Genomic DNA, 13,563 nt, shown 5'->3' with positions numbered 1-13,563 from the left:
CCGAGTTTTTTTATATTCTATTTTTTATTACCACAAGTAAAAATTCTATATTAATAATACAAGAATTAGGTACTATTTTTTTAAAGGGAACTTCCTGTATAAAATGTGACTATTTTTTACTAACATTAAACTAAAATCTTTAACAAAGTAATTATCAAAAACATAAACCTTACTTATAGGTTAATATTAACAAGATCACGTCATAAATTCCTTGAAAACTAGTTTCTTTCTACGAACACCAAATTCTTCTCATAAAGCTAATATTTTTTATTATCTATTTAGTTTAATTACAGTCCGGAATGACATATTTTCATGATTTATATAATTCAAAGTAGCTTACATTATTTATTTTAAAATTTTTAACACATCACAAAAATGACATGATTGATTTATAATTCAAACTGCCGCTTTTTTATCTCCCCTCTCTACCTATGGTACATATGGAACACTAGCGCCCTCTTATTTTTGTAAGAATTTTGTTTACATGGAGTTCGGGCTCCTTGTATAGTCTCCATGGTCTGTAGTAAGCGGAGCGACAAACTTGCATTAGTGCATGCGGTATTTAGCCCCCCCTAGTAGTTTATAAGGTTTATGTAGGGGCACGATACAAAGAAAAAGAAGACACTTTATGGGGGCTTTCGTTTTGGCAAAAATAGTACCTATTAGCAACTAATATCAGTTCAGAGTAACTCTAAGTTGCTTTAGCTACTAATAGCTATTACTTTTGCCTTTTGCCAAATCGAAAGGGCAAATCTATACCACAGCTTAATAATATACAGCTCCAAGAGTCCGTGTCGGCGCCTTTGATATGGCGGTCGAGAATCAAGCGAGACGGAATCGTGCTAACTCTCTCAGATTAAGCGGAATTGTCGGGGCCGGATTAAAAGAATTTTTATTATTGAAATAAAATATTTAGTTTCTACCTGACAGTACCGTAATAGGTAATTTTAATAATATAAAATTTGAATTAGAATATTAGGTGGTATGACATTAATAGTAGAAAATGGGTATTTTAGATAGGTAATAGGTTTTGTACTTGGAGTTAATACGGATTATTAAAAGAAAACTTGAAGAGTAATTAAAATTCCTTGTTGTAAGCTCCTGTTTACTGACGTAATCCTTAGAGAAGAAAATTGTTAAAATCGTGTTTCTTTCGAACAAAAAATCGTTAATATCTCGAAAATGGTAGATTTTAGAGAAAAGTTGCATATGAACTTTTTTGTTCAGGATACCCCAAAAAGCCTATAAAAATGTATTTCGAGCGAAAAAATCGAAAATTACGAATTTGTTTAAAAAAAATTGTTTAAACAATTTTTGACCATTAGTAACGTCTGGCAACATGCGGATATGTTTCAAGGGTAATTTTTTTTAGTAAGATTATGAAAAAAAATCGAATGAGAATTATGTTCCTAGCGGGAGCAACGATACAGCCTGGACTAAAAACTAATAAAATATAATCATTACAGATTTCTCCATTATTATAAGTTTATTTTTTGAATATTCCTAAAATTTTGGTTTATAGTTTATAACGTATAATAAATTCTAACCCTTACATGTAACCTAAGTACAAATTATTTCGGAAAAGAATGACACGGATGACTAAGGCCGGTGTCCCATGCATCCGAAATCCGATGTACGATATCCGAAAATATTTTAATTCGTACGAATGATAATATTATAATTCACATGCATCCGAAATTAATCTCATAGAAATCAAGTATAGAACCATAGAATTTATTACAAGATGAAGGTGAAACATTTTCAAATGAGTGAGTTTTAGGTATATATTACAGAAAATATACGTAATATTATATTTTCTACATTCGACATTATAATATAACATTTATTTGACTGTAAATATATCAAACAACAATCATAGTATGTTAAAAACTTAAAAAGTGAGGTTAAAAAACATACGATTTCGGATAAGAGTTAAAATTATTTCTACTTTTTCCGACGTCGTATGAATTTTAAAAATTTCGGATGAAAATGAGCGGTAAAAATTTGAATGTATATTAACCAATAGGAACACTTTCGGACCTTCGTATCGTCGGAATTCGGATGCATGGGACACCGGCCTAAAAGGTAGTCTTTTAATTAATTCAAGAAATGTGCTACAAAAAATGTTATTTTTTGTGGATAATTGTTCAAAATTATCTTGAAATATCTTTTCAGTGTTACAAATGAGCTCAACAAAGTTATCGTTTGGCATTTGCAATTGTTCAAATAAGGTATTTTCATTTTCATTATCATATAAAATAAAAATAATCAACGAAATTATACCCACGCCTATGATTGCAACTCTGCGTTGTCGTCGTTAGGCCGGTGTCCCATGCATCCGAAATCCGATGTACGATATCCGAAAATATTTTAATTCGTACGAATGATAATATTATAATTCACATGCATCCGAAATTAATCTCATAGAAATCAAGTATAGAACCATAGAATTTATTACAAGATGAAGGTGAAACATTTTCAAATGAGTGAGTTTTAGGTATATATTACAGAAAATATACGTAATATTATATTTTCTACTTTCGACATTATAATATAACATTTATTTGACTGTAAATATATCAAACAACAATCATAGTATGTTAAAAACTTAAAAAGTGAGGTTAAAAAACATACGATTTCGGATAAGAGTTAAAACTATTTCTACTTTTTCCGACGTCGTATGAATTTTAAAAATTTCGGATGAAAATGAGCGGTAAAAATTTGAATCTATATTAACCAATAGGAACACTTTCGGACCTTCGTATCGTCGGATTTCGGATGCATGGGACACCGGCCTTACTCGCCTGAAACGAACGCCAAAGCAGTCTTTTCTGCTGAAAGGCGGGGCATAAACGCTGCGCGACGGAATCGACGCTAACCGTTCCCGCCAAGACAGTTGGGGAGCTGTATAAGCTGTGTCTATACTGTGATGGAGGATGGAGGTAGGAGGTGAGATTATAAATTTTTGAGGTTAGATTAGATTAGGTACTGTTTATGTTCAAGTGATTACATATACATACATAATACATATATAGATTTTTAAAGAATACTCGGGAAATATTCTTAGGATAAAGTTCAATGATTGTTTCATACGCACTTACGGCTTGATCGATAGAAAGAAATGGCAGGAAAAATTGCTACAGAAACGTTCAGAAGTACATTTAAAACTATTGACAAAGACGTAGTTAGATGGTTTCCTGGTCATATGGGTCGTGGTTTGAAGCAAATGCAGCAAAAACTGAGGTCTGTAGATTGTATAGTAGAGGTTCATGATGCTCGAATACCTCTCTCGGGTCGAAATAGTGATTTTAAATATACAATGAGTGGCATTAAACCTCATATCTTAGTTTTAAATAAAGCGGACTTGATAGAAAACAAATTTATTGATAGGATAACAAATGTCTTAAGCAATGAATATGAGCATATATTGTTTACAAACTGCAAAAATCAGAAATGTCGTGGTGTGAAGCAAATCTTTCCGCTGGCCCAAGAACTAATAAACAAGTCCAACAGATATAATCGTTCAAATGAAGAAGATTATAATATAATGATAATAGGAGTTCCAAATGTAGGAAAATCTTCATTAGTCAATGCTCTTCGAATAAGACATTTGAAAAAAGGTAAAGCTTCACATGTTGGTGCTTCACCAGGAATAACTAAAAGTGTGTTACATAAAATAAAAATGTGTGAAAATCCTTTATTTTATATGTTGGATACCCCTGGTATACTTACACCAAATATCAACAATGTTGAATCAGGATTAAAATTAACATTATGTGCTACTATTCAGGATCACCTTGTAGGAGAAAAAATTGTAGCAGATTATTTACTGTATTGGCTGAATCGACAGCAACATTTTGAATATGTTAACTACCTTAAATTAGATAATCCAACAGATAATATTTTGCAACTGCTTACTCATATTAGTAAACAAAATGGTAAAACTTTGAAGATGAAAGACTACTTGAACCAATATATCATTAGGCCTGATTTAGATAGTGCTGCAAAATATATGCTAAAAGCATTCAGGAATGGTGATTTAGGAAAAATTCTTTTAGATGAAGATTTACTTGAATAGTGCTGACTTATTAAATTAATATTGCTGGAAAGAAAATTTTGCTGTATCAAGTAGGAATATATTCCTGTGGCAAACAATTGAAACTGGATGTTGTTTGTTAAATATGTATATGTATTATGGTGAATTCAATCATAGAATTGACAATAATCATAACCATTTAATAAGCATTAAATATATTATCATGTTAACTTGTGAATTCAATAAACAAAACAATTTTAAAAATACTGTAAATATATCAGAAAATAAAATAGTATTTTTATTACTTAATAATATCTCTCCTGAAATCGACAGTACATAGTCAGTAGATCAATGATGATAATCGAATTATTGTAAATTATGTGTTTGCAAATTATACAATTTTTAATTAAAGCTACTGTAATTTTTTTGTTTTTGTATTTCTTTTATATACGAAGTAGGCCAATAATAATTCAAACAAAATTATACGAAAAGAGAAAGTTTTAAATTTGATGAAGCATCAAATACAGGCTGGTATTTTTTAAATTCTTTCAAATTGGAAAGATCTGGGGTGGGTATTGGTTATACCTTAATAATAAAGCATAAGATCCATACTGTTTCTTAGTAGGTAAATCATGACAAAAAAATTTGAAATGTAATTTGTGGAATAAAAAATTAATATAAGTATGGGCTATTTGGAATATTAGCGTTGCACATACAGGGTGTTAATTAAGTATGTACAATAAATTCAGCAAACGATTATTTGAGTGATTTTAAGACAAAAAGTTCATATAAACATTGGTCCGCAGATGCTTCGTTTTCAAGATACAGGGTGTTAAACTTTTGTAAAAAAATTGCTATTTCATAAATATCTTAAATACACTTTTCCCAATTTTGTTGTAATTTGGCAGTTTTATTTAAATATACATAGTTATTTTTTTTATACGAGGTGTCCCAGAATAACGTGTACAATGGAAGACCATAGATTCGTGGACTAAAAATAGGCAGATTTAGGCTAATTCACCTATATCCAAAATCGCTTCATTTGGCCGCTAGATGGCCTCAAATTTGGTGTAAATTTTTTCAATTCTGTAAATAACTCGAATACGTATTAATCGATATTCATTATTTTTGGGGTGTGAACTTTTGTTTTCGATCTATACATTTTGGTGTTATACAGTGTTTTTTAAAACTTACAACTTCTACAAAATTGATGTGTGGTGATAATATTCGTTCATAACTTTTTCCTCTTTCGGGCAATAATGACAACTATTTTTTATCTGATGGGTGATACCATTTGCCCGAACGAGGAAAATGTTATGAACGGATATTATCACCATACAACAATTTTGTAGGGGTTGTAGGTTTAAAAAAACACACCACATAACATCAAAGTGTGTAGATAGAAAGCTAAAGTCCACACCCCAAAAATAATCAAAATCGATTAATAGGTATTCGAGTTATTTACAAAGTTCAAAAACTTTTCACCAACTTTGAGGCCATCTAGCGGCAAAACTAAGCGATTTCGGATATAGGTGAATTAACCTAGATCTGCCTATTTTGAGTACACGAATTTGTGGTCTTCCGTTGTATACGTTATTTTGGGACACCGTTTATATACAGGATGTTTCAGAAAAACCTGTAAATTCAGGGGTACGACAAAAATTAAGAATTTTTTGTCTTATGAACTATATGTCTATCTCCTTTGGTATTCGAGATAGAGAGCGACAAAATAAAATTTTTTAAATAGAATTTTTAAGAAAATTTCCGAACGGTGCGAAATATTTTTATGAAATTTGGTATTCCGGGGATTTTAAGGACGCCAAATATGCTGGTCTAATTATTTTTTGGATATTTTATAGTGCTCTAGTTAGGAGATAGACATAGTTCATAAGACAAAAAATTCTTATTTTTTGTCGTACTATCACCACCTAATATTTTCGATGGAGAAAAGTAAATTGTAAAATATTTTTCTTAAATATTCTCAAAAACTGCTCATTTCTATTTATTTTAATATCATATGTATATATTGAAATTGTTGATGATTCTAATAATGTTTATTTTTTCTGCTAAAATTGCCATTATCTCAAAAACTATTAATTTGACATGATTTCTCCTACGACTTTTTATCTATAAAAACATATTTATGTTTTTTGTATGAAAAACGCCAATTTCTCTACTAAAATTGCCATTATCTCAGAAATTATTAATTCGACAGATTTCTTCTAAGGACCTTATTTGTAAAGAATTAAATTTCCCATAAAGGCAAGTACAAAAAAAATTTTTCTGACACGAAATTTAGGCGAGCCTAAGATATCGACCTATAATTTTTTCCGTTTGCATACATTTTTTTTATGCATAATTTTTGGTATAAATAATAAAAATTCAAAAAAGCTGATTTTCGGCCCACCCTAATAGGTACAAAGCAATGTTTTGTTCTAGTAGGCATTGAGTACCGATGACATTTGAGATATGACTACTTCGTATGTTTATGTGTCGCTTTCATTGAAAATATCTCGATAGATAGCTATTCAAATAGAGTTAAATTGTTGGTAGGTAGTCTCGTTCGTTTATGTCTGGTGATTCTGTTGAAGAATGATCTTTGTTATTTACTAGATATTGGAGTGTAATTCAATGCTGGACATGTAGCTATGATATTGGTTATTTTCCAAATTATCATTAGTAAAAAATATGTTTTAAAATTTTAGCTTATGGTACTCTTATGAAATGCCTTTAGAGAAAGTGGGCTAGTTTTTTTACTAGTTAAGGTAATAAGATGTTGGAACCCACTAAAAAGAAAACCTTACATTATATTTCAACAAAATTGCATTCATTTTAGTTATGTAATTTTACTGTATAAGGTCATTTCAAGTTTGCTAGAATATTTCATATCAATGAGTTTAACTAGAAAGTTTATTGAAAGGTAACCGCAAAAAGTTTCAGCAATATGATATATTGTATAACTTGCTGCAAGTTATCATCTATGTAGTTTATAAAAGAAACGTTACAGTAGAGCGGAATTTTTTAAGTTGATGTAACTTTTCTCAAAAAAATCCAAACATAGTTTTATTTAGGTTTAGGTCAATCATTTAATGCAACCACAGTGTTACATGGTATTCCTTAAATAGGCAATATTATATTTCAGATTTAGCGCTGTAAAGCGGCATATTTTCTATCACATCGACGTTTTGATTTGGTGCTCTTATTGCTGTTTGCTGGTTGCTGCTGTGGATGGTCACAGTGCCCAGTGACTGCAATCTTCTTTACGATGATGCAAAAATAAGTGAAATGGGCCAAAAATATGATGGATAAGATTAGGGTTACTTTTGGCTCCTTCTAAGGGATTGCGAGGGTTGAGGAGGGTCATGATCTTCGTATTTGTGACCAGCACTTTTGAAGATGTAGGGAAGGACATAGAGTTCATCACTGATGCCCAAAACAGGAAAAAGGAGTGGTTTTGGCCAATCGCGGGGGATGTGCAGCGTTAGAAATTCAAAGGACCTCAAATTCGGATTAAGCACCCTCGAAAACCTGGGTTTGATTTCGTAGCTGCAACAAATACTTTCTTATCTTCGACATTCTTGCAATAGACTCCTGCTGGTAGCATTATCGGTATATATTTTGAACATCATCAACTTTATTTTCAATAGTGATGGGTAGTTCGCGAACGAACGAGTTAAAACGAACGATTCTTCATAGTGAACTAAAAGAAGAGTTCCCTATTCTAAAACAAAGTAGTTCGCGCGAACTATTTGTGTCGATTTTGACCGATCATACGTTTCGGTCTGTCAAAGCATAATGCAGAGCACAGTATATTCATTTCTTTCATTCATTACGTCTGCTCAACGAAACGGATTAAGTGTATAATGATTCGGATCGAACCGAAATAGTTCGCGAACTAAAATAAACAATTTTTCAATGCATCCGTACATACGATTGCGATGCAGACATGAGAAGGCAGGCGCACGGAATATAAAAGCGCATCTATAATTCCTAGGACAAGGGGTTTTAAAGTTAGAAAATCGAAAAAACAGTCTATTGTTATTACCTTGCCAACCATTTCTATAGCAAAAAAGTCTAATGAACATATTTTGTAAGAAATTCCAGCGGCAAAACAGTTTATTGTACTTTATAGATTTTTAATACTGTGCATATAAACAAAGGCAGGAGAGGTACTTTAGATCGTTTTGTCTGATTGGATGAATATTTACGAAAAACCTATTATACATTAAAATATTTTGCCTTAGTTTAGATACATTTTGACTTTGGAAGGAAATGAAAAAGCGTGCTATTAAAAAACGCGCAACAGCTATTAGATTCAGCGCTAATGTAAAACAATGCAACCCGTTCGTAAATATTACTAATTTGAAATGATTAAATTTTAAAACACAGTGGTACATTTGCCATCTTATTTCAGTACAGTTACTTATGTAAATTCCCTGCTGATGTATTCAGTTTAACTGCAATACTATCGTCGACATCACCTGATGCATAGTAATTGGGGCACTAGAAGAGCTCCTGGTGCTGGGAAGAATACTCTCAGCAATTATTTTTATTTGTACTAGAATCCTCGAGGTAGCCCTCAGCAATGGCTGATGATTTCCATCCACCACATCGTTTTATTGTAATTAAATTAGCTCCCGAATCTGCTAAGAAAGATGCCGAAGATCTTCGGAAACAATGGCCGGAGTAAACTGCTTCGGATCTGGAAATTTCAGAATAAATATTAGTATAGGTAGGTATATACTCGTAGCATATTTATGGTAATAATTCATGTAGCCAACGATACAAAAACTATGATGAACGTTGACTTTACTCTCCAAAATATGAATCAATAAGGAGTTTTCTGATTTTTCAATATCATCCAATTTTAAATTACAAAGCTCTTCACGATGGCATGTTCCAAATAAACCAAACATTGATGTAACTTTTATCATTACATATTTGGTGTCTGGAGCTTCATTAAAAAGTGTATTAATTTGTTCCCTAGTAAAAATTTTCGAGTATTCTAGTCGATATTCTACACTTTTTCGTTTTAAAAACGCTATTAGCTTGTAATACTTGCTTATATCCACGTTTTTCTTGATTTGTAATCTAACTTTTATCATAAAGAAATTAGTCCACAGTGTTGATGCCTTCCATAACTTATATTTTTCTTTTAAGTTAGCCGAAAGTATATTTTCAATGAACTTTTTTGCTGCTTTATTCATTTTGCACCATTCAAAAAGTTTTTTATATGCTATATCATATAGTTGCCCCGATTTCTGTGGCAACAGATCTAAAGTTGCCCTATTTGCGGCTTCTTCAACATCTAATGGCATAATAAAAACAATTATGTTTTACTTAGTTACGCTTTAGCCAGTATCTAACTTGATATAAGTATACACTTTATTGTCACGTATAATTGAAACAAACGCATGGCTCACAATCAGTGCCAATGCGCTCAACAGGTAAGCGATAGATTGGAAGTTCAAACCCACAGACGGCATTTCTTTTAAATAACAGTTTTACAAAAAATATTGTTGAATAGGTAGATTTGATAAAAATTATTTTATTTAAATAAATATTTATTTATTATTTGAATAAAATGTCACTTTTAACACAATAGCAATGTAGCAGAAATTTTATTTTGCTTAGTGGCGAAACAATGATTATCAACTTCATACTGTTCCATTCAAAGCACCACCATAGATTTTGAGGCAGTTATCGAATTGTTTGACGATGACATCGTTGAAAATGTTGACTTCGTTGCAGGTCTTCTTTTGATTGCAGTTTATTTTTTTTTATTGGCCTTAGACCTCCAATGGAGATAAATCGACTGGTTTATTTGTTTTTGTTATACTGCATTAGCTTTTTTATTATCAAAATATATGTGAATGAATAGGTACTATCAATTCTAATTTCATATACAAAACATACTTAAAACTGGGTGTTGAGTAAGAATGTCCGCCGGACTTATTTCTACTTTTTGTGGGGTTACCTAACTTCTGAAATAGTAGCATTTGTAGGGTTATCTTTAAAGGTACATATTTATGAGCACCATTTTTGAACCACGATTTAAAAAAAAAGTCACTAATTATTTTACAAAATATATCTATCTGACTATTCACCAGCTGTAGTTAATTTTTCATGCGTTATTTGGTTTTCCGGTAATTCTGATTCTGATAATAATTTCATAATACTAAAAAATGTTATCATATGTGGGCATATATTTCTAATTAAAAAAAATGTTAAATAACTGGATGTGCCTTTATTATATTCTCAGTAACTTGACTCTTAAGAGATTCTGTGGCAGGCTATATTAAATTATAAATAACTAAATATATATTAATGTAATTGGCTCGAGATTCCTAAGGATATTAATTAATCTGGAACATATGTGATTTATACTAATTGGGTTGGTTAATGAGTACAACTAAATTTAGGCTTAGATTAGATATCAAGGGGAAAATTTAATTTCGCTTGTTGACAAAAACACTGAAAATATACCTGCATAATTTTCTTTCCTTCCCCTGGTTGTTTATTTATCTGGTGTTATATTTATTTATTTATTCTATATAAACTTTAAATTCGCTTTTCTTAGGTACTTGTTGATGCTTTTTCAATTTATTGTTGTGTGCATAATTCAAATTCATTTAGCTTCTTGTTTTATATAAAAAAATTAAGCAATATTGCATATTGAATTACAAAGTATGTACGTACTAAGGGATATACATGGTGTAAATGATAAGTTTAGCCAAACTTTAATGTCGTATTCTACTGATGAAAATAATCAAGTTTTGACCTATAAAAATTTTTGATAGGACGCTTATTTACGGAGATACAGAGTATTAAAAGTTTCAAATATTTATATTATTTTTCCTGTAACTTCACTGGCAGAAAAGATTAAGTGATAAAATTTGCGTGATGACATTTTTTTAGTAGGGACTATTTTTTCATGGATAATTTATTCCAAAATATACTCCAGTGGCGTAGTTATTGGGGCAGTAGAGGACCTTTTTTGAAAAAAAAATCGTACGCCACTGTTTTTTTTTAAATAATTTCAAATGTACAATCAATTTGTGGCAATATTAATATTCTTGCAAAGTATTCGTAAAATTAACTGGTCTTTAGAAAATTGGGAAATCAAATAAGATTATATTTACCATTTTCTATTGATTGCTAAATGTGTAACAATAAATTCAATAGGTACCTACTATTTGTGAGAGATTTCAAAACACTAGGTACATAAATTTTATCACTCAATCTTATTTGTCAGTGAAGGAGTGAAGGAAAAATAATATAAATATTTGAAACTTTTAACACCCTGTAGGGAAGCGTTATATCAAAAAAAATTATACGGCAAAATTTGTTTATTTCCATCTATAGAATATGCCATTAAAGTGTGGTTAAACATCATTTATATCCTGTATATTTGCATATAAATCTGAGTGTATTATACATATTGTTTCACTAACCTATGATTTTAGGGTCGTTAAGTCTTCTAGGACATCTTCCTGAGGGTGCTTTAACCCCAACAAGTGAAATTTACTTTCTCTGGTATCCCGAATTGCAGAGGCTAAACTTTACCTGGTGTTAAAATACGAAAAAGTTGGGAAATTCTTAGTTTTCGAGATACAACGTTAAATTTTGAGTGAAACTGGGGAAAACTTTCACGAAACTTTTGAAACAAGCTTACTGAGATACTATTTCTCACTGAACGGTCGTATGTAATGATACGAATGGTTTTCACGATTTAAAAGTGATCGTCAGACAATTGAAGATGTTCCTCGACCAGGAAAGCGTTCGACTTCAATTGATGACTCCCAAAAGTTCAGAAAGTCAAAGATCTGGTAGATGTAAATTGCCAATTGACTGACGGAGATATTTTAGCAAAAGGTTAGCATTTCAACTAGGTCATGCCATGGAATTTTGATTAAAAAATTGAACATGCATCGAGTTGCGGCATTTGTTCCTCGTTTGATGATCAAACAGCAGAAAGATAATCGCGTGGATGTTTGTTGGCAACTCGTTGAACAATCTAATGAAGATAAAACATTCATTCAAACGATCATAATGGGAAACGAAAGGTGGTTTTACGGCTATGACATTGAGACATTTAATCATCACAACGGATTGGCAAAGGATTTCGACGCTAGTCTAGACCCAATGTCAATATGATGCTCACTGTTTTTTCGACTTTAATGGAACTGTGCATTTTGAATCCTTGCCTCAAGATGAAATAGTGAACTTTTTGTAATATCAAGGCATTTTACAAAATATGAAAACATCTGCAAAAAGAGTCGTGGGAAGACAACTCATGGTTCTTGCACCATAACAATGCGTCCGCACACTCAGCTTTGTCAATTCGTAAGTTTTGTGCCAAAAATCAGATTACTAGCCGAGACCTGTCTCCTTGCGATTTTTCCTTATTTCCGAAATTAAAACTGGTGCTAAACGGACGCCCTTTTCAGACTGTTGATGATATCAAAGCAAATTCGTCACATACATTGCAGTCCATTGCAAATGAAGCTATCCAGGACTGCTTCGAGAAATGGAAATACCGATGGGAAAAGTGTGTGAATAGGAGAGGGGATTACTTTAAAGGAGACAAGGACCAATAATGTATATAATTAATAACAGAGTTTAAAAAATAAAGTTAGATTATTTTCTGAACAGACCTCGTATATAATTAAAATAATAAATTAGACCTGCAATTTTAGCGTTTTGTTTCTAATGTTTTGTTACATTTACCCAGTTGTATCAATTTGTTACCTAAATATCGATGAGTTTATAAAATAAATAACTTCTAGTTAGTCATGGAATATGGCATTGTTTTGATACATACTATTCCAAGTCAACATCGTATCATGCTCTAATTGTAGGACAGCAAACTACTAGCAGCCCCGATTTAAAGTTCAAGAATTTGTTTATTTACATTTTATTTGAAAACCTCAAATAATATTAGTATTAGGAAATTATTGTGAACTATTGCACTAATAAGGTTTACCTATGATAAGTCTACTGTCTGAAATGATCATTTATTTATTTAAGAGAAGTATGTAAACATTAATAGTTATTTCACCTTAAACGTAATAATGTTGGAATGTGTCTGTGTATTAAGAAACAAGTAGAATATTTATTTAATATTCAATAATAGTTCATGATGAAAAAACTAATCTCACAATATTAAAGTAAGTTACTTATATTACAAATGAGCAATTAGATATTTTTAAATTTAATCGACTGTGCATTATGGTGGTATTTCACCATTCTTTTTATGGTTGTTTGTTAAAAATAAATTTTTGTGACGTTAAAAATATTAAGAAACAGGATGCTTTCTTATCATCTAGTATCCAAGTAGCGTTGTGATTTCAATTGTTATTAAAAGTAAAATATATTTCGAAAGGTGTTATCGATAACAAACGTTGGGAAACTGTTATTATATGTTTTCTAAAATTTCTAATTATTATTGCTTATTGCTATCTGAAAAAGTCAAAATAAGAATTGCGAATATATTTATTGTAGATATATACAGCACATATATTCTG

The 13,563-nt window shown here is 31.0% G+C and overlaps 1 protein-coding gene across 1 annotated transcript; it reads left to right on the top strand.

Annotated features, from left to right (window-relative positions):
- Nucleotides 1-2,991: 2,991 nt before the first annotated feature.
- Nucleotides 2,992-4,442, top strand: LOC108912623 (mitochondrial GTPase 1). Its single transcript, XM_018717908.1, has one exon. The coding sequence runs from the start codon at nt 3,122-3,124 to the stop codon at nt 4,076-4,078; it is 957 nt and encodes a 318-aa protein (XP_018573424.1). The 5' UTR covers nt 2,992-3,121; the 3' UTR covers nt 4,079-4,442.
- The last annotated feature ends 9,121 nt before the right edge of the window (nt 4,443-13,563 follow it).

The sequence above is a fragment of the Anoplophora glabripennis genome, unplaced genomic scaffold, assembly GCF_000390285.2.
Source record: "Anoplophora glabripennis isolate ALB-LARVAE unplaced genomic scaffold, Agla_2.0 scaffold650, whole genome shotgun sequence".
NCBI classification, from domain to species: domain Eukaryota; kingdom Metazoa; phylum Arthropoda; class Insecta; order Coleoptera; family Cerambycidae; genus Anoplophora; species Anoplophora glabripennis.
The sequence above is the reverse complement of the archived record's forward strand: the minus strand, read 5'-3'. Positions and strand labels throughout refer to the sequence as shown.